Below are 27,008 nucleotides of genomic sequence, written 5' to 3' on the forward strand. Positions count from 1 at the left end.
GAAAGAAACATCAAGCACTCATTGATGGGAAAAAGTTGGCACTGGACTCTCACGTGCCCAGACAGATACCGACGATTCCCAGAGATCATAAAGGACTCAAATATTTTTATGATCTGCATTAGCTGCCAGTGCTTGGTGCCAGCATTTCCAATCTTGTCATTTTTTTTCCTCTTCAAAAATGTTCTTCTGTCAAAGAAAGTGAAACATTACATAACTGCCTGCATGTGCTGAATAATCCACATACAAATCTCAAGTGTGTGAGTGAGTGATGTGAGTGAAAGTGTTTCTGCCTCTGTGAGTGTGCAGAGGTCTGCAGGATGTAGCCTTCATCATCAGAGGATGAACCCAGGCCTCACTGCCACACGCTGCTGAGGCCGCTTGCAGCAAGGACACCCAGCTGCACGTCACTGCTGCAGGGCAAAGAGGATCCTCACCAGAAAAGGGTGCATGAGGTCGATATTTCAGCCCTTAAAATCAGAAGCTGCGAGTGTATGTCTCCATCTCTACGTGCTCATGGGGGCGGGGACTTGCCAGCCAGAAATGGTGACCATGTGTGAGCGGTCCTCCTTGTAACATGTGTTTTGAATTTGTCTGCCTAACCAGTTCTTTTTTTTTAATGCTAAAGAGCTGCGGTTAAAAACAAAAGTTAAAAACATGGAAACAAAACTTTTAAATGATCTGGAAACAAAACTCTGGGGACCCGGATCCCACCCGCCTCTGTAGTCCTGAGATTTGCAGCCTTATTGGTCTCACGATGACACTGGCAGACATGGTCATATTTTCCAATAATGCAAACGTAAAATTTCACAGTGAAACACGGTGAAACTTTTAGTGTCCGGGCTCAAACGCTGCTCTGCAGAGCAGCTGGATTCCCATGAGGATCATGAGCTCGTCACATCAGGCTTCAAGCTACCACAGAGGTTTGGACCAATCAAGCTGTGACGCTTCCTCCAGTCACTTGAACGTTTTATGTGAAAGTTCACAGAAGCAGGTGTGTGTAACAAACAATCAGGTGTCTGAAGACCGCACAGGAAGACTGAACTAAAGAGCAGGAGAGAGAAAGTGACTGTTTGCTTTGGTGTAAATGTGTTTATTTAACGTTTTCATTGGTAAACTGAAGTGGCTTATGAGAGAGCTTTCATTTAAACCTTATCTGTCTGATCTACAACTTGTGCCGGTAGTTGTATCGGTCCATGTCAGTGTGGTTTGGGGATTTTTCAGGGCATGCCAGCAGTAAGTGCTTTTGTTTGTATGCACGGTTTCTTGTCTTTGTGTTGTGTCTTTGTGCATGTTTGTGCATGCAAACAGCTTCTCGATTGAAATCAGACAGTGTGGGAGTTATTGAGCAACAGGAGATAAACTTTTCCTGTCGGAAAGCAGCGCAGTCTCTGCCAGGAGTGATGCAAGTGATGCAACCGCCATCAGACGGTGAATTTCACAGGAGGTCCAGTCCACACTTTCTCCTGTCCCCACTGAGCACGTGCAGAGGTCCGATTCTGTTCTTTAGTCATTTACATTATTGAATGAGCTACAGTCACCACTGTAAAGATGTTAGATATTTAAAAGAATGTGATGGATAAATCCAAATATTCACAACATATACTCAAAAAATACAGAAACATCCTGTAAATCAAGAAACAAGCACAGATGACAAAAAAATAATCCTGAGGAATCCAGAAAAGTGACGGATCTGTGCGTACAAAAACAAACATGGCCGCCATCAGTCAGTCATTTCCAGTGGTGGAAATAAAAGTAACTGTAAAGTAACTTTGTACTTCGTTACTGTACTTAAGTAAATTTTTATGTATTTATACTTTACTTAAGTAAAAATAACACTGCATACTTTATACTTTTACTCCATTTCATGTTGCAGCTGTTACCTGTACTTTCTCCTCCACTACATTTCTCCAGTGTCTGTAGTTCCTTGTTCCATGTGATGAACACAGTGTGGACTGATGTGAGGTCAGACTCTGCATGGAGGTGGTGTCACGCTGCAGCTGTGTTTCTATAATGAGCCTCAGTCATGATGCCGGTGCTCTGGCTCAGTGAGCTAACTAGTTAGCTGCTGTCTGCTAACACAGGTCCATCCATGAATGTCTGATGAACATGAATCATCACATGAATCTACAGCAGGAACACTGACACAGTAAACATGCTGAATGCCTGTTTGTTATCAGCAGCCTCTCTGTTCACTTGATGCCCACAGCCTGCCTCATGACACACAGACCTGTCCACAGCTGCTTCTGGACTGAACATGGACATTAACTACACATGGTCCAATTTCATTTCAGATGATTTCTTTGATTATTTTAACCTAGAGAAGGTTGAAGCAAGGCGTCTGGACTTGTAGAGTTTTCTAGAAGACGTTTTGCTGCTCATCCAAGCAGCTTCATCAGTTCTAACTGTTTGGTGGGGAAACATGGTTTATATGTGGTTGCAGACCTCAGTGGGTGGGTCTGGGTCAAGCTTAAAAACAATAGCACTAAATGTTTCCATACTTACCTGTGATGTTCTGGCTGACTGGGCCAGGTGTGTCTAACGACTGGCTAACGACTATGAAACTGCCGGAGGGGGACTGGTGGACAGCCCTTTGTTCTTACTGTGAGTATGTGCAAACTTCCTGGGAATGGATGGAATCACTGCATTGTATGTGGTAGAAAGATGATGTCTGAGGCCACCACCTCTGTTAAGGGAAGGTTTTTCCAGCTTAACATAGATGGCTTCCTTGACTCCTCTTTCATACCACCTTTCCTCCCTGTCTAAAATGTGAACATTTTTGTCCTCAAAGGAGTGTCCTTTGTCTTTGAGGTGGAGGTGAACAGCTGAGTCTTGTCCTGAGGAGGTGGCTCTCCTGTGCTGAGCCATTCTTCTGTGGAGACCCAGGTAAGTATGGAAACATTTAGTGCTATTGTTTTTTTAAGTTTTTAAGTTTTTACCCAGACCCACCCACTGAGGTCTGCAACCACATATAAACCATGTTTCCCCACCAAACGGTTAGAACTGATGAAGCTGCTTGGATGAGCAGCGAAACGTCTTCTAGAAAACTCTACAAGTCCAGACGCCTTGCTTCAATCTTCTCTACGTATGATGACCTGGATGACTGAGAATCTTCATCAACATTATTTTAACCTGTTCAGATCCTTTGCAATGGAAATCAATCATATATATTCAGTGTGTGAGTACTTTTACCTTTAATACTTTAAGTACATTTAAAAGTACTTAAGACTTTTACTTAAGTAGGATTGTTGATGCAGCACTTCTACTTTTACTTGAGTATATATTTTGCTGGGTAATTGTACTTGTACTTTTACTTAAGTACCAGGCTTCAGTACTTCCTCCACCACTGGTCATTTCCATCATTTGATGCTGTTTGTCTGGAGCTGTGAGTCTCCTCTGGGTTTGTGTCAGATGAACAAATTCCCTAAAATACTCTCCTCTTCTTCTGAAAGCCAGACCTGAAAATGGTCTACATCCTTTTTTACCACAAACGTGTTCAGTCACAGATTCCACTTCCTGAAGCTTCACAGAGAACTTTCACACACGTAGTGCACAGTAAATGTCAGCGTGAAGTCAACGCAACGAAAGAGGAACGCACAGAACATCCAGCTGCTGCCGACAGTTTAACATTCACATCCGCTGCTAACACCTCTGCTACCCAAGTGGGAAATATTTAAAAATATGAGACTGGATTCGATGAAAATTGAAAACATAGTTCTGCTAAAGTGTCATCTAGTCTTCCAGCCTCTCGTGCAGTTGAAAGAAGATATCACATGTAACACAGTGTTTGAAGACTCGTGCTGAATGAGGCGAATCCACGTGAAGCTGGATGTCTCAGAGCGAAACACAGACCCATGAAAGGCGACGGGGTTTTTTACTCCACACCTGTTGATCGTTGGCTTTGTTCCTAATAAAACAGGCCGCGCTTCAGTTACAGACTTAATAGTCGCACACATCATCTTTGTGGGTTAAGGTGAAACCACCAGAAATTCAGGTCAAGTGTTGTTTTCTGTGTTTGCATGATGCACACGCCGTCTTTCTACACACCCTGGAAGTGACTCGTGCAGCTGATTTGTAAACTGAGTTACTGAGATCTGCCTCTGTCGATCGGAATCAGACCTCGCTGCCTCTGCTTATCACTTTGGTCTGTATGAAAACACTTACAGCAACGTTTATTTTTTTCTGGTCATAGTGAAACTACCTGCAGGTGAAATTAAAGTGAAAAGCTGCACAGAGATGCACAGAGATAATAAAGCTGTGGGAGTTCACCCTTTGTACACAAGCTAAGTGTAAGTTAATGTTTGCCCTGATGCAGGAATGCATTCAGTGCCCACAGCCCGAGGACTTTGAATGGCCCCTTCATGAATACAGTTCTCACAGTGGATGAATGGCAGGAGCAGGAGTGTCAACAAGGCTGAGGAACCATGTGACTTTCAGGAAAGCATGGACGTTTAAATGAGGGAACAAATATAACCCAGATATTTTATGAGGAAATAAAACTTTTCTTTCTTTCTTTATTTCAGACAGCCTCTGGGAGCATGGGAGAGAGTGGAAGTGCAGCTGCAGCATTATGTGCTGCTGGCAGCCGAACGTCCCCGCAGAGCGCTCACAGCGGCGCTAACATGCGACAAAGGAATGTCTATGCGAGACCCTCGACGAGGACTCCTGTTCTATCAGCTCTTTATCCGACGCTTGGGAACGGCTCTTTCTTTAAACTCTGTTCAAACGCTCACTTGAACTCAGGAATGAACTGAATGGACTCTGGAGGTCAAAGGTCATCGTAATCTCATGTCCGCTCTACAGTTTCAAACATGTGATCGACATCTGAGGAACGCCGTCCAAGGATTTCCCCACATTCTGCGCTAAATCTGATCCTAATTATGACTTACCTTTATGACAATATGAGTGCACCAACAAACAACAAACAAACAACAAACAAACAGTTATCAGGTAGTGTATGCAATCGTGAATAGATGGGCTTTGAGCAGTGATCTGAGTAGACCTAATGATCCAGATCCCAGTCAGAGATCAGGGCTCCTCTGGGAGGTCGGTTTAAACGGATGGATGAGCCATCTGTCAATCATGAGGTCGGTTCATCCAATCTGATCAATAAACACAAAATATCAGCAGAAATCCCATTTTACACACCACACATAAATATGAATCCCTTTAAACAGCCAGGTGTGACTCCTCCTCCTCCATCCTGCATCCGGCAGGCGAGCCGAGCAGTGTGGGAGCCTGCCAGACACACTCACAGGGAGATAACATCTTGTTGTGTCACAGACCTGTGATGCTTTCAGAGGAACTTAAAGTCGACTGTAATCCTCCAACAATGCAATCCTATGAATATGTAGGAGGTCTCGGGTTCAAGTGTCACTGAAATGAGCTCCTCATGCATGTGTGTGTGTGTTTAATGATGATGTTGTTGTGTGTATCACGTGTCTTTGTTTGTAAAGGAACTGTTTTCTTGTTAAGTGGTGTTAAGTGGTCTACAGCGCTGCAGGGAACCCTCCATGAAAGGATCTGCGGAGTCCCTTAGGTTTCATTTTGTGTCGCCGTCTGTGACACTTAGTGTAAACTTCGTGTGCAGGCTTGTTCTGGAGGTTTTGAAGTGCAGCCAGCCGCCGTCTGTTATGGTTTACTGGATCTCTGTTGATTATCTCTCCTTAAAGTGGGAAGATTTCACCAACCGCATGCGGGAGATTGGACAGTTTCAGCTGCAGCTTGCAGCCCTGCAGCGCAGACCTGAAGAGAAATGTGTGTTTTTCTTATTTATCTGCATGTTGCAAAAAAAAAGGAAGTGAAGGTAAAAGCAGAAGAACATGTGCAGTTCAGCAAAAAGCTTAGAGTCAGTATCTCATGAGGATTTCTGTGTGAGGATTTCTAGGAAACAGTGCAGAATCTTGTGGAAGGTTCTGGAAATAAAACCAGTGAGAGATGAGTCTGAAGAGCCGAGAACAGCTGCAGAGACACCAGTGAAGGATTGAACCAGGTCTGGACCTGAAGAGTCAGAAAAGACTGTCACTAGAGTCCTGCACAGGACCACCTGGAGACAGAGCGCCCAGACTGAAGTCTGCTAGAGACCACCTGGAGACAGAGCGCCCAGACTGAAGTCTGCTAGAGACCACCTGGAGACAGAGCGCCCAGACTGGAAGTCCTTTGGTCAGATGAAGCTGAACTGGAGCTCTGTGCTCACAGAGATGTTGTCTTCATGTGGAAACAGGAAGGAGAGGCTAGAACCCAGAGAACAGGCTTCATACAGTCAGACATGGTGGTGGCAGTATGATGCTGTGAGGAGGACTCAGTCAGTCTGGAGCTGTGGATCCTGTCAGGGTGGAAGAATCTAAATCAGTCAAAACTGGAACCTGATTCATTTTCTCTCTGCTGTTTACTGTTAAAGTCACAATGAAACACTCTTCAGACAGATTTTAATCCAATTTGAACCCTTCCAGGCATCAAACGATGCAGCCAGGTGATGTGACCACTGAGAGTTATGTCCAGACATAAACAGACTGTGTTGCACTTTCTGTTCCTCGTCCTCACAGCGTTTCTCTTCAGGAAGCAGGTTTAGTTACACTTTAACTTCATGTGGCCCAGCAGCGCTGAGGTGGACAACAATAAACTTTATCTCCAATGGTAAATACAGGTAGTTTCCACGGCTGATACAGACTGCTGTTGTTCGATTATTCAGTAATAGAGTAATAATGGCTACTCCCTCCTTGGAAACCTTACAGTTCTTGTTCTATCTATCTATCTATGACTGAACAGAAAATGAATCTGAAGCATTAAACTATTGCCTCTGTCTGAGGTTATGGTGGTCTGTGATGAGAACTGCTGACATCTACTGCCTGTTACAGAACATTACACTGTTCTTCTTTTAAATTTGTTCTGCTTTATTTTTGACTATGCAAAGCTGTATGTTTGGTATTAGATAAGATAAGATAAGATAAGATAAGATAAGATAAGATAAGATAAGATAAGATAAGATAAGATAAGATAAGATAAGATAAGATAAGATAAGATGTAAGGTGCTAAGTAAACATAAACATAGACCAGTGGAGGGAATGACAGTGATGCCGGACATGATCATCTAGCTCCTCCCCTACAGAAAGGGGAGGAGTTATACAGTCTGATGGCCACTGGCAGGAAGGACCTCCTGTGGCGTTCTGTGCTGCTCCTCGGTAGTCTCAGTCTACCGCTGAATGTGCTCCTGTAGGACAGCAGTGTGTCGTGCAGGGGGTGAGACGTGTTGTTACGAATACTGAGGAGTTTCTTCTCCGTCACCTCCACCACAGACTCCAGCTCCACTCCCAGGACCGAGCCAGCCTTCCTAATGAGCTTGTTGAGTCTGTTGGTGTCGGCCGTCTTCATCCTGCTGCCCCAGCACACTACAGCGTAGAAGATGACGCTGGAGACCACCGAGTGGTAAAACATCTGCAGCATGGTCTGGCAGACGTTAAGGCCCCGTTCACACTGGGAGAAAAAATGTGGCTTAAGCAGGATTTGGCCGCATCCAGATCAATCCAGATGTGTTTTTTTCCGAGTGTGAACACCTCCAATCCGGCTGAATCCAGTTTGATTTCAAGCCGGCTAGATCCACCCTCGAGAGGTGGATCTAGCAGGATTGGCTCAAATGTGGCTCAGGTGTGAACGCAAATGTGGCTAGCGAATCTGGCTAGCCACATTATTAGCCATATTACGAGGCGCCACCTAGTGGTTTGGAGGACAGCAAACACGCTGGATGAAGCCGGATTGAGTGCGGACACAACTGTGTGCTAGCCAGATTTGAAAATAGGTCTGAACGCATCCAGCTTAAAGGCTGTCTGGGCTCAATCCTACTCTAGCTGGAATGACTTTCTCCAGTGTGAACGGGGCCTAAAGGACCTGAGTCTCCTTAGGAGATACAGGCAACTCTGTCCCTTTTCGTGTATATTGAATACAGTATCTTATCCTCTTTAAAAATAAAGAAGCAATTTATAAGAAATGTAAATACTAAATAATAATAAAATGATTAAGTAAACAAACAAAAAGGAACATGCCATGTGTTGCAGGTTTTGGTTTATCCACTCATTTAATAAACAGTAGTGAGTGTGCTGTGTGTAATTCTCCCTTCCTCCGGCAGATGGCAGCGCTGTGCTTCAGATGCGGCCTCGGTCAGGAGGATGCTGCGCGCTGGGACGAGCTCAGTTTATTTGGATGATGAGGAAAAAAAATGGCTACCGGCAGGAGGAAGGAGAAGGAGCAGTGACCACTTTTTGGGATTAAACGCATCGTTTGAGACATATGGATGTACACGCAGCGCCCCGCATCGACTTGATTGACACATTGGAGTTTATCATCAACGTTCCCACCGAAGAATTTCACCGCAACCGCTGCTTACTGGTGAGTTGATGGCGGACACACGAAAGACACTGAAGTCTATGGAGTGGCTAGCTAGCATTGGGCGCTAGCATGCGAGTTAGCATTCCAGGCAGGAATGTGCATCTCGGCTCGCGTTTGTGTGTCTAAACCACACAGCAGCTTGACTAGCAGGGTTAGCATGGCAGCAGGAAGGTTCCGGGAAGACCAGGACACAACACCGAAACACAAACCGTCTCCTTTAATTTGCAGTAAATATCCCCCGGAGGCCATACAGTTACAGGAGAGCGTCACCGTTTAGCCTGACAGTTGTCGTTCAGATGCTGCGATGCTAGCACGATCAGCTGGTCGCTACTAGCTAGCTGAGAGCTAACATCGCTGTGGATACAAACCAACGCTCTGCAGCTGTGTTGTGTGTTTTCAGTGTGCATGCAGCCAGAGTTCAACTCATTACACACACTGGTAAACACAGGAGGAGGCTGACGTGTGTGTGTGTGTGTGTGTGTGTCGTCAGGGACATAGTTGCAGTACGTGCAGATTTATTACCCAACATTATGTTATGGGAAGCTAAGCAGGGCTGCAGTGGCTGTCCGATAATAGCAGTGACTGGCATTGTTCTTTAAACCTTGTCTGCACTGGCTGCAGGTGATGAGGCATCTGTGACCAGCTTATGCTTGTGATTGTCTATTGATATAGACAATCTGTATATGTTAAATCCTTCTACCCAGACTGCACAAAATTCAACAGGGATGTTATAAACATCCTGTATTGTCTGGTCTTTAGTCACTTCTGTGTGTCATGATGACAGAAATGACTGGAACTCTCATACAAGGGACGTTTCAGAACGAATTGAGGAACTGCAACTTCTTTAAGTGAATGTATGTTGAATAGAAGAAGTGTGCATGCATCTGTCATGTAGCTGTAAATGTCTGCAAGCTGGACAGAAATATATAACTTAATCAACCAGCAGGCTGACGAGGCAGAACACACAGATGTTCAGAGGAATGTAGACAAACTCCACAGTCATCCACAGTCAGCAGTTCTGTACACAGGTTTACCGTCTCATTGACATGATCACAAGTGTTTATTGTGTTAGGATCAGTGTCATTTGTGAGCATAAGACGAGCTGTTAGTCCCTCTATATGCCAATATATTTGTATATACTGTATTAGGTTGTTTACTTGGTATGTCTGGTCCATCTTGTCAAAGTCTAAAGCATGAGCTGAGACTGAGGAATGAATGAGAGCCATCAGCAAAATGCAGTTACAGCAGTGAATATGTGGAAGTGTGTTTATGCAGCAAACCACAGAAAGGAAGCTGATCATCATTTGAGTCTAATCTAATATAAAAACCCGATTAGTTTAATCACTGTGGACGTGTGGGTTGCACCTGTGATGTGCACATAGCTGTTTATGTTTAACTGAATTTCTGTCTAAATGTTGCTCCTCACAGAAATTAAGTTAATTTTCTGCACAGAGAGTCATGTGTGGACAGACAGCACAGGCACTGTGAGCTGATTTCACATCTGCAGGGCTTTCATGTGCTGTATTTTTCTTTACTTTACTACTTTAGTAACTCAGGAATACTCATGAGTGTTAACAGGTGAACTCTTTTTTTTTTAATCTAAACCTTTTTGTTCTGCTTGTCTTAATTTATAAGTTATTTAAAAGTATACTGAAGAATCTAAGAAAAAACAGGACAAATCTGCAGAGCTCGGTGTATCTTCAAGGCCGTAGCATGCAACCAGCAGTTGTTTGTTCACAATCCAATATGGCTGATCTGCTTTTAAGTATGTAACATCTGGCAACAGCTGTGGACAGATGTTACGCACTGATTTTTCTGAACTCCATTAATTGCCTTTATTTGTGAGTCTGTGTTACTGTGTGTGCAAAGTATCGTGGTTGAAAACATGTTGCTTTGTTGACAAGATAATGTCAGCGTTTGAGTCTTGTTGTGACATGTTGTTCATGTTGTTTGCTGTGGGAAAGCCATGCGTTGTTGGACTGGTACCATATGTTTGAACCACATCTGTCCCATAGGGCCCTGATAAGTTATTACATTAGTGACACAATGATACAGACTGGATGTAAGGAATTGTCATGTTTTTAGCCACAGAAGAAAAGAAGAGAAGCCATAATGTCACTAAGAAGAATAACAACACCATAAAAACATTCAATATGTCTGCCTCCAGAAACTGACTGAACCGACAACAACAACCCCTTTTTGTTGTGAGATACTTAAACCCTGCAGTACTTGGTGAGGTGGAGTCATCACTGTAGCTCTGGGGTCTTCCATTCTTCTGCTTTTTTTAAACCACTAACTGACACTGTGAAACTAGAGAACTCCGTTCAGTCATTTGGCTAAAACAGTAATCATCTGTTATTAGCCATACTGTACAACCATAACCATGCAAATGTGGTTTTTGTGGCGTTTTTTGGTTTAATGTCAGCAGCTTAAGAAGCTTAAGAAGAAGAAACAGCCTCACAGTTGTTATAATAATTATTATTATTAATAAACATTGCCACAATCCTGTTATAGATTAATTAATCTTAATTAAGTATGCCCAGATTTTTCTTCTTCTTCTTCCCATAATATGAGTAATATAATGAGGAATTGATCCGCAGACGTTCTCATAAAATCAGATAATCCACCAAAGAATAATCATACACAACCAGACCGAAGAGTTTTTGGGATTAAGCTTTTATTTTTTCATTATGGGAGCAGCAGTGTGAGGCTCTTGTTATTGATTAGGTGTAGCTCAGTAGTCACGTTAAAACCTTGTGGATAATGGATAATGCAGCACAAGGCCAATGTTAATTTTCCCTGTCAGTGCACCAAAGTGAGCGTTCTCAGACTGTATAAATGCAGCAGCGCGAAGGATGAGACGGGCCGCCATGCCTCTGTGTACATCACATCGCAGTAAATATTTCAGACGGCAGACTTAAGTTGAAGTAAACCAGTCGTCATCATTTCTGAGAAGCAGGCACTCATAAACCAGGAGAGGATCATTCTTAATTAGCTCTCAGGGGAATGGCCTGCACATCATGAGTAGGCACGCATATCAGTGTCGGTACACACACACAAGGAGACACTCGTATATTGAATGTACTAAATGTCTGTGTGATATGGTTATTATATTTTACACTGATTTGATATGTTCAGCATTATATAATGTTTCAGAAGCCTCCAGGGTGAGAGGAGAGATCATCTCTGGAACCAGAGAAATGGGTCAAGTCCTGGCTGTTGTAATGGCAGAGCAGCTTTATTTATTCCTGTACTGTGCTTTAATTAGCTGCATTTTTAAAAGACTGCACTCTGGATGTTGATAACTGCTGGGATTCACATGTGTGGTTTATGATTATTGATATTAATTAGGGCTGCAAAGATTAGTTGAGTACTCGTAATATTCAAGGGCAAAATGCATCGACAACTGATTTAGTAGTCGATGACTCGTTAGTGATTCTGTGGCTCGTGTTGTAGGGGGATGATCGGCTTTTTGGGTGCAAGAGGCCTTGGGTTTGAAACCTGGATGAGCTGTTTGTAGGTCGGTGCGACGTAAGTGTTTAGAGTTGGCCGTAATATGGTAGGTAGATGTGGGAATGGGCGGACACAGACACGGCTGTAGGTTAGGGGTGGGCGATATATATCGTCTACCATAGTATCGTAAATGGTGTTTTGACGATGTGCAATTTTACATTATCGAGTATTACTGTCTCAAAAAGAAAACCAACAGAAGATGCATTTACGGCATACATGATTGACGGTAAAGGAGAAGCGCATGAGTCCTCGAAAGCCAATCAGCGGGCATGATTTAGTCACGTGGTGATATTCTGTGTCCGATTTGTTCCTTGAAAGCCAATCAGCGGGCATTTTGCCTCGGTGGCAGCCATAATAACAACATTGTCTCACAAGGAGGAAATATGTAGGAGTCTCTCGTCTCAGGGCCAGCGGATGATTGAGTGCCGAGATGTGGGTCCACGTCCCTAGCCTGGAAATGGTTTAGTTTCGGTCAAAATAATGTTTCCTGCAAGATATGCTGAAAGACTGTCGTCATGAAGAGTAGTTCAACAACCACAAATCATCAGTTGCGAACAAACCATATGAAAGAGTTCGAGGAATATGAAAAACTTCGTGACTTCACTTCTATGAGCACGACGACAACTAAAGAAAAGATGAGTCTGCACAAAACCATGTCCATATCACCCACCCCTACTGTAGGCATGGAGGCGGTTGTGGATGAAGCGTTGACAAATTAGCGGTCCAAAGTAGGCGTCCACTATTGAAATTGTTATATATATCCGATTACTCAAATAATCGCAAAAATAATCAGTGACTACTATATTATCGAAATCGTCCTTTGTGGCAGCCCTAGTATTGATCATCAAGGCCTTTCAGGTTTTCTTGTCATTGTACTGACCGGAGACACCGCCGCTGTCAATCAGGTTCCTTTGTTTTCTTTAAGGTCTTATAACCCTGCAGGTCACAGTGGCAGCACTAAAGGTTTATATAAGTGTGACATTGCAGAGCAGGTTTCATTCAGTGAAGTGGTTTCCCTGCTGGACTCAATTCCATATGGCCTATAGTGTATCCCTGAAACCACATTTCAGTGTCATCTTAGTGAAGCACTCCTTGTTCCACTGCATTCTCAGGCAGAGGACCTGCAACCCTTACCCCCTAAAACACTATTATAGCTGTAATGTGAATTTGAGTGTAGCAGACTAACTCCAGTGTTTTTAGTAATGTTTTTTTATTGATTGAGCAGCTGAAACCATGCAATGCTTGTTTTTTTTAGCACATGTTTTCTTTGCGTGTATGTGACCCTGAAAAACACTACATAATAATGCAAAGTTAATGTGAACTCACTGAGCTAGGACATACAGAAAATGCCCACAAGATGAATGTTTTATGATGTTCACTGCTGTGAGTTGTGCCTCTCCTTCCTCCTTCCCCCTCTTCTTGTGTAAATGGTATGATCCTCTCAGTGTCATGGCCATAGTCCTCCCTCCTCTCTCCATCCTCCCTTCCTCTTCCTCCAAAGCTCTGTACACCCCACCCGGTGTCAGGGGGGGATCAGCTGTGCCAGTCCCGGCAGACCACACACACACACATACATACAATCTCACTATGCTGGCTGGTGAACAAAGCCACTGGTACTGCCAATGAAGACGAGCCATGCCTCCGCGCTTCGCCTCTCCTCTTCTCACGCTGCCGTGAGTGGGAAGGCATGACACCATTGTCATCGTCGCCTGTCCTTATCAGAAAGACACAGTTTTGGGGAGTAGAGCGGCTGGTCTGTGGCTGATGGTGGAATATTTTTTGTCTTTTTTTTGCTGCTGATGAGTTGAGATGCTGGCGGAGCGCAGAGAGAATAGCAGGTAGGGAAAATCTGAGCTGGGTGCTGAGCTGGTCACCGCGGCGACCAGGGGTTTGTTTACTGGCAAGCCTGACATTGGTAGATATAGCTTGATGTTAACATTATGGTGTGATGCAAAAGCATTGCCTGTCAGTGTAAGGACTAGGCTGCTGCCACTAAAGCTTTGATTACCATCAGAACGCTGCTATAGAGGCACCAACTTGTGTTGTATCAGAAGAAAAGGCTTTGTAGTGCTGCGTCAGCTTTTAATGACAAATGTAAAAATTGTAGCAAATGTTGCGTAGTGTGGTCTCAGCATGAGTCGAGTTGACCACGATCCATTGTTACTGATGCTGTGTGAGTCAGGTAGGAATTTGTTAAGGACCCACTTGTTTGCATGGTTTTCTTTTTAGTGATGAAGCCAGATTCATCCAGTCACCTGCCAAGTAGTCTTTTGAATGCACATCACCTTTGCAAACAGGATGTAGTTGTGGTATAGTTTACCAGATACGGCAATATATCAGTGTTTTGACAACATCTAACACTAGAAAAGGGTGATATTGGATCTATGCCTGTACCAGAAAGTAGTATAGCTATTCTGATACCGTTATCAGAAGAAACGTAGATAACATGTGCACAACCAATTTTGCCAAATAACTTGACAGAAGTGACACGTTTGTCTGCGATTGGAGGGATTAGCCTGTGATGCTAACACCTCACACATTGTTTACTGAAAGCCTAAATAGATGTTCAGCATGGGAACAGTCTGCTCTGGTCCAGTCTGAACTTGTTCAGTGTGAGATCACTTCCTGCCCTTCTGGTTCATGTTACACACAAAGGGGGTCGGGTATCAGCTGTTAATCGAAAGCATTCTGCACTAGTTAGAAGCGTCTCCATTTTTAATCCACCATTTAAAATGTCTTCAATAGAGAGAGTGATATCTACTGCCAGGTAATATCAGCTCTCAATGGCTATGACAGGTTTTACCCACAGTCAGAATGGACCAACATTTACTGTGAGTCCAGCACTGTGCACTTGCAGACTTACTTTGCAGATTTGCATTTTTTTTTTTTTTTTTTTTTTACAAGTTAGTGTTTTATCTAACTCCTGTCAACCTGTTTTCTTCTCCGTGGGGCTCCCCAGCTTCCACCTACCCCTGTAAACTGTCAGACATAAGACATTTCTGAGATTACATCACTTTCTCCAGAGGAACCGCCACACAAGCCTTTGAAGAGTTGGGCTTTTCCAGGGCATTGCCTCCCTTCATCTCCCAGGAGTTGTTGCTAACTCTGTGAGACGTTTATTGAAGCTGGCGTCCGCTTAAAGAGAATGCTTTGAAAAAGACTGGAGAGCCAAGAAAGCAAGCTCAGTTCCCCGCTGCATAGGAGCTGACATTCCATTGATGCCACTGACTCATTTTTCTCTTCTTCAGCCAGGAACAAGACCTGCTTTGGTGCTGTTTGTCCTTTAAGCAGTGGTCAGGATGGAGCATAAAATAATTAGAGATGTTTTTTTTTTATTCCTTAATGCACCATTAATTTCAAGCTGAAGTCTCTGGTGGCTTCTAATCCCCATTAAAGATGTCCCCTTCTTCTCTGTCACCTTCCCCCTGAGGTTGATTGAGTGTGGATTGTGCTGTCTGCATGTGTTGCAGGTTCAAATTCACATCATGCCAAAGAAATTAAGAAATTAAGTGGCAAAGCCTAAACCTGTTCTGTTACACTGGGATGTTAAACTCAAAAAGCTGTGCAAGAAATCGAAATTCTGTTTTAGCCCCACGTAGGGTTGGGCGATATTGGCAAAAATATTAATCAGGATTAATTGTGGCATTTAGCCGATAACGATTAATTTGACGATTAATTGATGACAGTTGCACTTACATGTTTTTGACTCTAAATTGGCACAGTGTTCTAGCATGATACCGACAAATCATCAGTCAAGTTAACTACTTCACTCTAACAGGCTAAGCTGGTGATTAGGCACCAACCAGCCATGGAAATATGTATTGATAATATTGAGGCACAAACTGCTTCAAAATAATAATGAAGCAAACATTTAAAGTAACTTTGTCCTTCAAATGTTTTTATCTTAAGGTCACAAAGCATGTCAACATTAAAATTAAACAGACAAATAGACAAACAAAGAAGAAAAAAGAAAAGTCACATCAGTGATTATTTCAAGTTAAAAAATGTGTCTGCGCAAATGAACCTGTGACTGAATATGTCCCACACTAGTGCATGTTTTCACTCACACTGTAGAACAGCAGCAGAAAAAACAAACAAATAAACAAACCGGACAATTTCACATTTAAATGTGTGTTTGTGCAAATCAACCTACGTTGCGTTCTTCCAGCGCTTCGTTTGGTCGTAAGGAGCACGATGACTAAACGTATCGCGGATTCTCGGCTGAGTGGAATTCTTTCCAATATCTTCTGGAGGAGACTTCGCTGTTGTAATGTTTCCTATCTTGCTGTGGAGTCCGTAAATAAAGATCGGAGTTTATTCATTTGATACGAGCAAAAATTCAGTTACTATAGCAACAACCAACGCTCCACGCTTCACCTAATGCATGTCTCGGCACTATATACAGCTGTAGTGTAGTGTTGTGTCCTCGTTGCGCTTTCTTCGTGCTCGGGCTTATGGTGACAGACGCTGAACCTCTGTTAGAAACGTGCTGCTCCGCATTATTTAACTGAACACCACTGCCTTCCACCATTATTGTTATTGTGGGCTCACATGTGCGCGGGTGATGGTGAGACTACGCCGCACACAAAAATGCGTCATCATGACGAGGCACTAATCGCCGTAATCGATAAGTGGCAAATATTAATCGATTACAGTTTTTCTGACGATTAATTGCACACGATACGATTTTGCACAAGCCTAGCCCCACGGTATAATTATCAGCACAGAAGATGGCCTCATATTTATGTGAAGGAAATAACAGTGCACTGTTGCCAAAGGTGTGGGCATCTTGTTTTCTTCTGGCTGTGTCTCTAGATCTAAAATTAAAAATGGATCTTGCTAAAATCAGGGCTAGTTTTTGATGCAGTGAGTCCATGTTTGGTAGGCCTATACAGGTTTACACTGATGTACTGATGTTTGGAGCACAGAAAGCTCCATCATTGAAGACTGGACAGATCAGTCCAAAACCAAAAGTCGCATTCAGCTGAGGACCGGAGTCTTCATGAGGCAAAGCTGCACCAACGCTGCTTTCTATGTCTTGTAGGTTTAGTTTCAGTCTAATTTAGGAAGAGATACACTAACAGAACTCTGTGTGTCTTAGGTGTCTTAGTGTGTTTTTGTGACGCTAACTGCTTACTAAGTAGGTGGAGTGAGTTGTAATCCTGCGTTTGTCTGCAGATCACTGCCTCTCCTTTTGTTGATTTTCCAGCTCAGCCTTATGCTGAGTCGTATGACATGTGTTTGCCCCAGTTTGCGGTCCCGGCCCTGCTGAGCTCCGACTCTACCATTCTCTCTCTCTCTCAGCACTCTGGTCTGCTTCAGTGACTCTCTGTTTCACAGGGCCCTGTGCAGCAGTGTTAACAGTCAGCATTGTTCAGAAATAAATGCTGGCTTTGATCTGCGTCAAGGATACATTACAGTACAGAAATAGACAAGATATTTATTTTTTGTTTCTGTTGTAATTTTGGAGTTTTTCAGAACACCGTGACAATGCAGCCAGGCTAGAAAGGCCATCAGTCCCGGTTAATGAATGGAATGTTCACCAGAAAACAGCTTTAAATGTCGTTTTCCTCGAGATGCTGCTTCATTTAGTAGATAACTCCTCTTGTAAGCCCACTTAGATTACATTTCTGGCAGAATAGTTTGCACAATCTATTTTTGCAGTTTCTCCAGGTCTCTGTGCAGTCACCCGCTGAGACTGTCCAAACAAATCTGTGGCTCTAAAGGAGCTTTCACCAGATTCTGTCATTTCTGCTCCTCCTTCCTGCAGTGAATCCTGCATCTTTAAACAATGACTAAGGAACCTGGCCCATTAGACTGGATATTTTTAAACTAGACACAGGCCAACGACTTCGAAACTCTTAGCAAGATTTTCTTTTTTTTCCATAGCTTTGCCTGAGTTTCCATTTGACGTAGATGTAGTCCAGCATGCTTGGACTACATCTGGATCAACTGCTGTTGCTGCTGTGCCCAAAAAGTACTGTTAAATCAGTGGGCTGCTCGGTTTTGTAGAGACACAGGCTTGTCTGTTAGAAATGAGAAGCAGTGGCCAGACACAATTAGTGTCATCACAGAAAAATGGAAGGATGGTCGCACTAGCATAGCACAGACTGATTAGGCTGCAGCCGTACAGGCCTCTTATCTCATCAGTGTGACATTTAATAATAGTAATCAACCTTTACTTCCATAAACACAGTCTTGATTAGACGAGCAGTGGCAGCTGTAACACACTGATGAGCTTCAATGACCTTCTAAAAGCCGTCGGTTGGAGTCTGGATTAAAATATTGTCAACAAGTTTATTGAGATGGGCTTTTACAGCGACATGTACTTTCAGTGTGTCCTGTGTGTGTCCGCTTCTTGTTCCTTCCATTGGTTGTGGAGTAGTGGATCAACTACTAGGGATGTCCCGATCCGATCACGTGATCGGAAATCGGGCCCGATTACGTGATTTCAGACTCGATCGGAATCGGACATTACCTCCCGATCAGGACTCGAATATATTTATTAGGACTCTCAAAGTTAACGCCTTCTGTGCAGGGTGGCTCTGTGTCCTGTAGTGTAGGGGTATGACAGTCGCTTTTGTCCCGGTTCGACACACGTTTTGCTAGGATCGGATCGGGTCGGGACTCGGTATCGGCAGATACTCAAAATCTAATGACTCGGACTCGGACTCGAGGGCAAAAAAACCTGATCGGGACATCCTTATCAACTACACAGTGCAGTGACCCCTTCTAGAGAAGGGTGCTTACTCCTCTAAAGCATCTGTTAGCTCCTAGATGTTGAGTTGTGCCTTCCAGTGGCAGAAAACTCTTCTGCAGCCGTCGCCTCTTCAGGTTGTCTTTTTTTTTATTATCTTCTTGTCACATTTTTTTTGTTGTGTCTGAAAAACTCAGGGTCAAACGTTCACCAAACTTTATCACTCCCTGCAGCAGGCAGGAACAATTTTCTTGTTTTGAGGGGGGATGTGTGGTCGGACTTGCTGTGGTACCTTATCTCAGACAGGCAGAGCTGCTGGTTAGTAGGAGCTGGATTGTGGAGTATATCGCTGCCAACGCAGACTGTATTGTAAATGTCAAATGCCTGAGCCTTTCAGGTCTTGTCTCCTTTGATCCATCATGTGTCTAAAATATGTCCAAGGTTAACACAACATCCTCCCCCCTCTGTGGTTATTTTCCTCCAAAAAAAAGCAATGATTATCACAAATAATATAATTCCTGATACAGTGTGGGAGAAACAAAACAACCAACCGAGGCTCAGTTATGCATTCTAACAAATGTACACACTGATGTACAGTGTCAGGCACTTGAGATGAAAGTGAATCACGTGGCAGATGTTAAATGGGAGTTGCAGTTTGGATGTGAGTTCACACAGAGGGCAGCCCTGCTGTACCCGTGTATGCAAAATGAGTTACTACAGCCTTCAGTCATCGGTAATTCTGTTAGTGCCACAGACGCCACGTTCCTGTAAATCAGAATAACACCTCCTGGAGCCTCCTTTTGTAGTTGTCCATCTCCTCCATTATGTTGCTCTTCACGTTCTTGCTGTCTTTTATGACGGTCCTTAAAGGGATGAGTGGGGAAAAAGACGTGGGCTGTTTAGATGCCAGTCATGGCAACGCAGGCCTGTAACAAGAAGGCACTCAATAGACTGCTGACCTGTGGGAACACATAATCTTCCCACTTAGCCCTCACAGTCTTAGTCAACATCGCACTGTATAGATGACATAGTTATGAAATGGTAGCCAAACTCTAGTATTAGGAGAAAAGCAATAAGCTAATCCAATTACAGTTTCCCCCCTGACTGCAGTGTCAGAGAAAAGGTCAGAGATCAGCATCCTTCGTCTTCTAATCTGACAATTAAATTACATCTCACCACAAAAGTGGGCGTATGGATTAACGGACTGTGAGCACACAGTGTTAATTGGTCTTAAACGGTTATTTTTACCACTAATGTGTGTGAAATTGGCACAATATACAATGCTGGGTTGTTGTTTTCCTGAAGACAGGAAATAAAACGAGACAAGCAGCATCACTCAGTCACATTATTCCAAATCAGCTGTTCCTGGCTTCCAGTCAAACTTAAAAATACCCTAATAAATCCATGATACCAGCACTTGTGACACAACAACAATGGAATTAAATTCATGTACAGCTGCCAACAGGCAGAGAAGCATGCCAGGAGTGAATTAGATTTCTCTTCTTTTGAGCTGTATGGATCCTTATACTGACCTGTTAAACTAGCATGTAGCATAAATCAGAGCATTTCTTAATTTTAGGTGAACAATGGCACCCCTTTACTTTGCAGGGCAGCTAGATTCTCGTCACAAACCTAGACTAATCCATCTTGCCAGGCCTTAAGATGATTTCATGGAGGAAGCAGTGTCTTTAAATGTTAAAAATAAAGGGCAAGGCCACTTCTGTCAAAGTCTAAAGTGAGAGTAATGCACTGTGAGGGGCGGAGGGACTACACAGTCGACTGTCATGTCACTTCACTGTTCACGAGGCTTTCTGACCTTCTGAGAGAACTGAAACTGAACCGTCAGTGCTTTTAAGCCTCTGCTCACTTCAGCAGTGGTCTGCAAGTTGATGAAAGCATCATGGTTCATGTGGCTGGATTCCTTTAGCCTTGTACTGAACAGTTTCTAACACCTACAGCACGGAAATGCCTTTAAACTACACAAGTTAATGAAATTAGAAGAAACTTGGAGCTGCTACTTGGAGCTTAATGATGTAAAAGTCAGAGGGTCGGAGGAGTCGTTTTCTCTTTAAGGATGCAACAAAGTATTTGAGAATGTTTGGTACGACTGAAGGTTTAAATGTTTGTCTGTGTTGGGTATGAATAACAATGTGTTTTTACCCATAATGTTGTGGGTCTCAGGAGGCTCACACTCGTATCATATGAGGAAGATAAAAAGAACACTGCCGTTAGTGTGCCTGTGAGCAAGGTAGGCACCTTAATGCGACTGCTAAGAAGGAAGATTTTATATAAGAACAATGAGAAACTGTTGTTTTTTTCTGTTTTTATTATTACCAGATAATCTGTGTTGTATGCAGGCTTTTCACTCCTCTGAAATCTCCTAGCAACCATCTCAAATAGTCTGGAGAGAAGTTGACATGTGGAACAAATGGCTAAATATATATCAGCCGTGCTCAAGGGAAGAGACATGTAAAATTAATACCAGTCATGGATGCTTATCTGTTCATATAGCTGTAACTGTACAGCTCAAAGTAGACAGCAAAAGAGAAGTGCAGTACAGTCACACCTAGCGTGCGCTGGCTACTTTTGTTATTTGGCCGTTTTTGATGCTTTGATACAGAGTTGAGTTTCAAACGTCGTTATGATTCAGTGAGCATCAGGTTACTAAATCTTCCCTTTCCCCCCGTGTAGGGCTGCCTTTGCCCTGACAAAGCCGCTCAAGATGAACATGGTGAAAAGGATCATGGGGCGGCCGAGGCAGGAGGAGTGCAGCCCCCAGGACAATGCACTGGGCCTGATGCACCTGCGACGCCTCTTCTCAGAACTTTGCCACCCTCCGCGCCACATGACCCAGAAGGAGCAGGAGGAGAAGCTCTACATGATGCTTCCTGTATTTAACCGGGTAAGTCACACAGCTGGAGGAAATACTAACGGTAAATGAAATGATAGAATTGTTTTCTACAAGACCCTGGTTCCTCTTAACACCATTCAGTTCAAAGGATCAAGTAACATGAACTTCGTAAATGAGACGTCACCTCGGAAAGGGGATTCAAATCCTGTGGTTGGAAACACATTTCCATACTCCTGGCTAAACATTCACAGACATACTGAGGTTATGTAAACCAGTTGGTACATTTAAAAAACAGAACAATGCTTCTTTGGGTCACGTATATTATGTACTTTACATGGAATATTATCTTATTTCATGCCGTAAATGAGCCGCAGAGCTCTCCTGAACAAAGAGAAGTCTGTGCAGTGCACACCTGGCAGACAGGTGTGCAGGAACTGAACTCACACACACCGCAGATTGAAATTAAATTCAGTAAATATACAGAAAATATCATGATTTTTGGATTTATCCACAGATTAGAAATGTAAGCATGCAGGAGCGTCCGGTGTGGTGGCAGCTCCATCTTCCTTTGTTCCACTGACTGTTGTAATATGCCTGTTTGTTCTGCAGTGGCTGCTGCAGGCGGCCCTGCCGAGTGTTCTTCTGAATCTGGAGTGCCTTACCAAGGGTCTCTTCAGACTTGTCAGCTAATTACCCAGTGCTGGCTGTGATTCACTCACTGGTGGCATAATTCATGTCACACATCAGAGTGAGGCACTGCGGCTGCAGCAGGACGTCGAGCTCAGGGCCTGCTTTCATATCAGATGTGCAGGATAAATACATGATGAGCCTTTGTTGAATGAAGTGTGGTGTATCCTTCACTGAGTCCGCTCTGAGCAGGACAGGATGACCACTATAATCATGAGAGCCCTGCTGGCTTTTAACAGCAAATAATAACCACCTGCCTTTTGCAGCTCACGTTTAATTAGACTAAATGTGATCTGTCGCTCTTTAGGTGTTCGGCAATGCTCCACCCAGCAGCATGACGGAGAAGTTCTCCGACCTGCTGCAGTTCACCACCCAGGTGTCCCGACTCATGGTGACTGAGATCAGGCGCAGAGCCTCCAATAAATCCACAGGTGAGCCCTCAGACTTCAGGTGTCACAGAACAGTCTGTGGTATTTCCTTCCCTGTTATTTTGCTGTTTGCTGTACAGTGTTAAAAAGGATATTTTCACACAGCCTCACTTTTATTTATTAAATGTGTAAATTCTTGCTTAAAGGACATTTTTGAATTTAATCTGACACTAAAGGTTCATCTTTACCACAGTTGAAGATCTGACAGTAGTAGCACCTTTGATGGTGGTTTCCTCACAGGAAAGACATTTAACCAGCTGACACTTTCATGCACACACACACACACACACACACACACACACACACACACACACACACACACACACACAGCTGTAAGCCACCACCGTCCTGCCTCTGATTTCTCCTTCTTTATCACGATTAACCATCTCTCCTTCCTCTCTGTCTAAACATGTGAAGTGTTGTTTTTCAAGGAGAGAACCGGGCTGATTTTGCAACAGACTGAACACACACACACACACACACACACACACACACACACACACACACACACACACACACACACATCCAGCTGGTAACCATGCCTGTGCAGACTGAGTCAGTGGTTGACTCATGCTCTCAGTGGATTTTGTGGATACAACTGTGATCAGCTACACGTTGTTGATGCGAGACCGGATTTGGTTTTAAATGGCCAGTTCGCCCCCAAATCAAAGCATCTTCATGTCAGCTGAAAAGCAGCTGCGTCACTGCAACGACGGCATCTACACATGATGTCAGACCTCTGACCTCTGCGGCTTAATGTGAAACAGGTTCAGATACACAGCAGCTTTTTCTCACAGATGCACTTAATCAATTTGCTAAAAACATCTTTGAGGTTATAGACAGTCCACTGTGATGTTGCATATCCTATCATTGTTCTTGCCTGCAATAGCCGGTCACTTCCCACCTGCATAGCTGTATGTTCATGTATCTGTGTGTGTGTGTGTGTGTTTGCTTCTCCAGAGGCAGCCAGTCGAGCCATAGTCCAGTTCCTGGAGGTGAACCAGAGTGAAGAGGCGAGTCGCGGCTGGATGCTTCTGACCACCATCAATCTGTTGGCGTCCTCCGGACAGGTTGGTGAAGAAGAAAAAGAACAAAGCACAGTGCTCACTCTTTTCTGTCTGTGTAGGTGTTCTGTGTTCATACCTTAGGGTAGGATTGTCACATGCTTAAAAAGTTCAACGAACTAATCGCACAATTATCTATTATCAGTCACATTTTTCTTCTTATGAACCTTGATAGTCTTTGGAGAGAGACGCACAGCAAAGGCTCCACTCTAGCTTCAGTTCATGGTTTAAAGTGGGGCCACAGCTTTAACCAGTTCTGGGCTCTCCCATATTTTGCTTATGAAGAATTGCCTTCACACATGAGTATATAGCTGTAAGAGGAACTCACAGGAAGCATCATCATTCTGCATCTCTTTCAACCATTTGCATCTGCCCCCTTTGATCTCTGACTGAGCAGAAAATAGCATCATGGTGTGAGAACAAAGTAAAAAGTCTCAGCTTGTCCATTCCGTCTTATTCCCCTGGCGGTATTTGTTAAACTCACCTCTGCTCCTTTGCTCTGTTGTTGTCTTTATATGTGAATTATTTTACATTTCTTCATCGTGTCGAGCTTCTTGTTGAAGCACAATGCCCAGTTCTGAGTCTTTAACGTTGCAGCTTCTGGGTCTCCACAGAGCTGTAAAGGTTGGACACTAAGCTCTTGTTTTTGTCTGTGTCCTCTTGTGTTGCGGCCAGCAGACGTCTTTTGAACTTTTTTAGCTCGCATTCCTCTGGAGGTCTTGTGGGGGAGTGCTGCTGTCAGCTGGCCGCCTGGCTGCTTTTCCTGGTCGGCTACACTCCAGAAATTCACTGTTCTCCTTGTTGTTGTGGAGTCAAACGCTTCCTCTGTCTGTCTGCAGACGTGTGATGAGCCCTCTCTGCCCTTCATGAGTTAAAAATGAGCAGGAGCTTTGGGAGAAATGTTCACTTTACTACTGTTTATTTTCTGCTGCTTTGTGTGCGCTCTCTGCAGTGCAGATGTGCAAAGTGTACGATTTATACCATCAAGAATTAAAATTGGAGTTCATATTCTGAGCTCTTTTTGTCTCCCTGTCGACCACTGTTTTCTGCTAGTGGTTGCTTCATCTTTATAGTCCTGTCTGCCTTTTTAAATGCATTTTAAGTGAAGCCAGATTGACTGTAGTGTTTACTGTGAGACCGGAAGGCTTCACCAGGTCCGCTGAGGCTCTTGGGTTTAAATTGCTTTTCTGTAGATAGACGTGGTAAAAACGAGACACACTTCACAGGATTTTACAACTTCACAGCTTTCTTTTTTCTCATTTGTGACTTGCAGAACCTCAGAGTTTGAACCGGTGATACCCAGTTGTTGTTGGGCGGTTACAAAGATTGCTTTGTTGATTCATAGTGTGATCTGCAGCCAAGATCATTGTGCAACCCGCAGTATTATTATTATTTTATCACCAATACGATGCCAGAGTAAACGACAAACACACACAAACTTTCACAAATGCAAAACCACCATGCCATGCCTCATTCAGCATGGCTGCTGTCCTGTGTCTGTGTGTCTGTGTGTCTGTGTTGTATTCCTTTCCTCTGCTGTCTCAGACAGCAGTAAATCCAAGGACTCTCCAGGCCGCTGGCCTCCCATAAACCTGACGTCACCTCCCTCCCTTTAAAGCTCTCTCACCTCTCACTTTTCTCTCTCACCTCATATGCCTCCTTCCTCTGAGGATAAAACAACAATATTTGTGTTTGTAGCTCCGTCTCTCTACCACCACACCGTCCTCTTTTATAATTGGATACCCTTCACGCTTTGCTGTGTTCTTGTCTCTCTTTTTTTTTCTTTGACAGACATGAAAGTTCTTTCTTGACATTCTTTTTTTCTTCAGTCTCCTTGTGTCTGCCTTGTGTCTGTCTTCACATACACATCCAGTAAATGTCTTTGTCTCTCTGGTCTTCTCTTTGATTGACTGTTCAAATCAACCTTGACCTTAAGGCTTGCAGCCAGGCCAATATGTCTGTGAACACGCAGCTCTCTGGTTAGGTTTACCACAGGTGCCTGTCTATTTGTCTGGAACTCTATCATCCATCCACTGTCAGTGTCTTCCTCCTTTGTCCCCCTCTCCCTCCCCCACTCCATCTCTCCATCGATCAGCTGAGCGGCTGAATTTGAGCGTCTGTGTGTGCCCGCTGTGCTTTGTTATTCACCTCCTCTCAGTTGTGGAGACAGGGTTGGAGTTAATGGGATGGGAGGGTCACCTCATCCGTTCACTGCGTGTGTGTGTGTGTGTGTGTCTCTCTCTCTTCTGTGAAAGCTCATGTGTGTAAGTGAAAGGAAGGCGAGGTAATTTGTCAGTGCGAGCTTCTTTTCGGTGTGCGTGTAGGAGGCAGCGTTTGATTATCTGAATCATTCGCCTCAGTGAACACAAACCCCATCTCTTTCTGCAGCCCTTTTCTTTGCCATCATAACACAACACGCAGTGAACGCACACCTCAGGCCTTATACCGTAGCTATTCCTGCCCTATTTTCCCCCTCAGAGAGACGCAGTCATGAATCACTGCACAACAAAATATCCATTTATAAAAAGTCACAGCTAAATACAACACTTTGGTCTATATTTGTCCATCAGGAATGAACAGAGGTCTCCTGCATTGCTGCAGCTCTTTGCAGGAAAAAAAATGGCAATTATATTTTTCAAAGCCCAAACAGTTTTATGTTGTCTTGTGCTGTATAATAACATTTTATTTCTTAGTTAAAATTCTGCTCACCGTCCTGCTGCTGTCTCTTCCTCATCAGAAAACGGTGGATTGTATGACGACCATGTCTGTACCCTCCACGCTGGTCAAATGCCTCTACCTGTTCTTTGACCTGCCCCACATGGCCGAGGCCCCCGTAGTCCCCACTCCGCCACCACCACAACCACCACCCAACCAGGAGAAGACCCCAGCACAGGGCCACACCCAGCCAGAGTTGCCCCTGGCGGACCGCAGGGCACTGCTGCAGAAAGTCTTTGTCCAGGTAAAAAAGACAACACGTCCAGTTAGTTTACAACATGAAGAATTTAATGTGTTCATGTCTGCAGTAAATGATGCCAGACCAGCAGTAGGGTGGGATGGCCTAAAAAGAGTCTTGCCCCTTCCACTCTTGCAGATTCTGGTGAAGCTCTGCACCTTCGTGTCTCCGGCGGAGGAGCTGGCCCAAAAGGACGACCTCCAGCTGCTGTTCAGTGCCATCACCTCCTGGTGCCCTCCTCACAACCTTCCCTGGAGGAGGAGTGCTGGAGAGGTGCTCACCACCATCTCCCGCCATGGCCTCAGCGTCAACGTGGTGAAATACATACATGGTGCATACACACACAGCATGCAGTTCTTTGTGTCCACCTGATAGTCTCTTCCTGTCCATGATAAAAATAGGCCTTGAGCTGATAAACCTAATCATTTCCATTCCT

General features: G+C 43.9%; 1 protein-coding gene across 5 annotated transcripts in view; it reads left to right on the plus strand.

Annotated features, from left to right (window-relative positions):
* The first annotated feature begins 8,204 nt into the window (after window positions 1-8,204).
* Window positions 8,205-27,008, plus strand: part of wdfy3 (WD repeat and FYVE domain containing 3) — a 56,158-nt gene continuing 37,354 nt past the window's right edge. For 2 of the 5 annotated variants that reach the window (XM_028413310.1, XM_028413311.1), the window contains exons 1-5: window positions 21,286-21,491; window positions 22,435-22,558; window positions 23,516-23,625; window positions 26,357-26,578; window positions 26,711-26,903. In XM_028413310.1, coding sequence (XP_028269111.1) covers window positions 21,312-21,491; window positions 22,435-22,558; window positions 23,516-23,625; window positions 26,357-26,578; window positions 26,711-26,903 — 829 coding nt within the window. In that variant the 5' untranslated portion in view covers window positions 21,286-21,311. Of the gene's footprint in view, window positions 8,380-21,280; window positions 21,492-22,434; window positions 22,559-23,515; window positions 23,626-26,356; window positions 26,579-26,710; window positions 26,904-27,008 lie in introns of those variants that run through there. The other 3 variants (XM_028413309.1, XM_028413308.1, XM_028413307.1) reach the window with 2 other exon arrangements.

The sequence above is a fragment of the Parambassis ranga genome, chromosome 9 (genome assembly GCF_900634625.1).
Source record: "Parambassis ranga chromosome 9, fParRan2.1, whole genome shotgun sequence".
NCBI classification, from domain to species: Eukaryota; Metazoa; Chordata; class Actinopteri; family Ambassidae; genus Parambassis; species Parambassis ranga.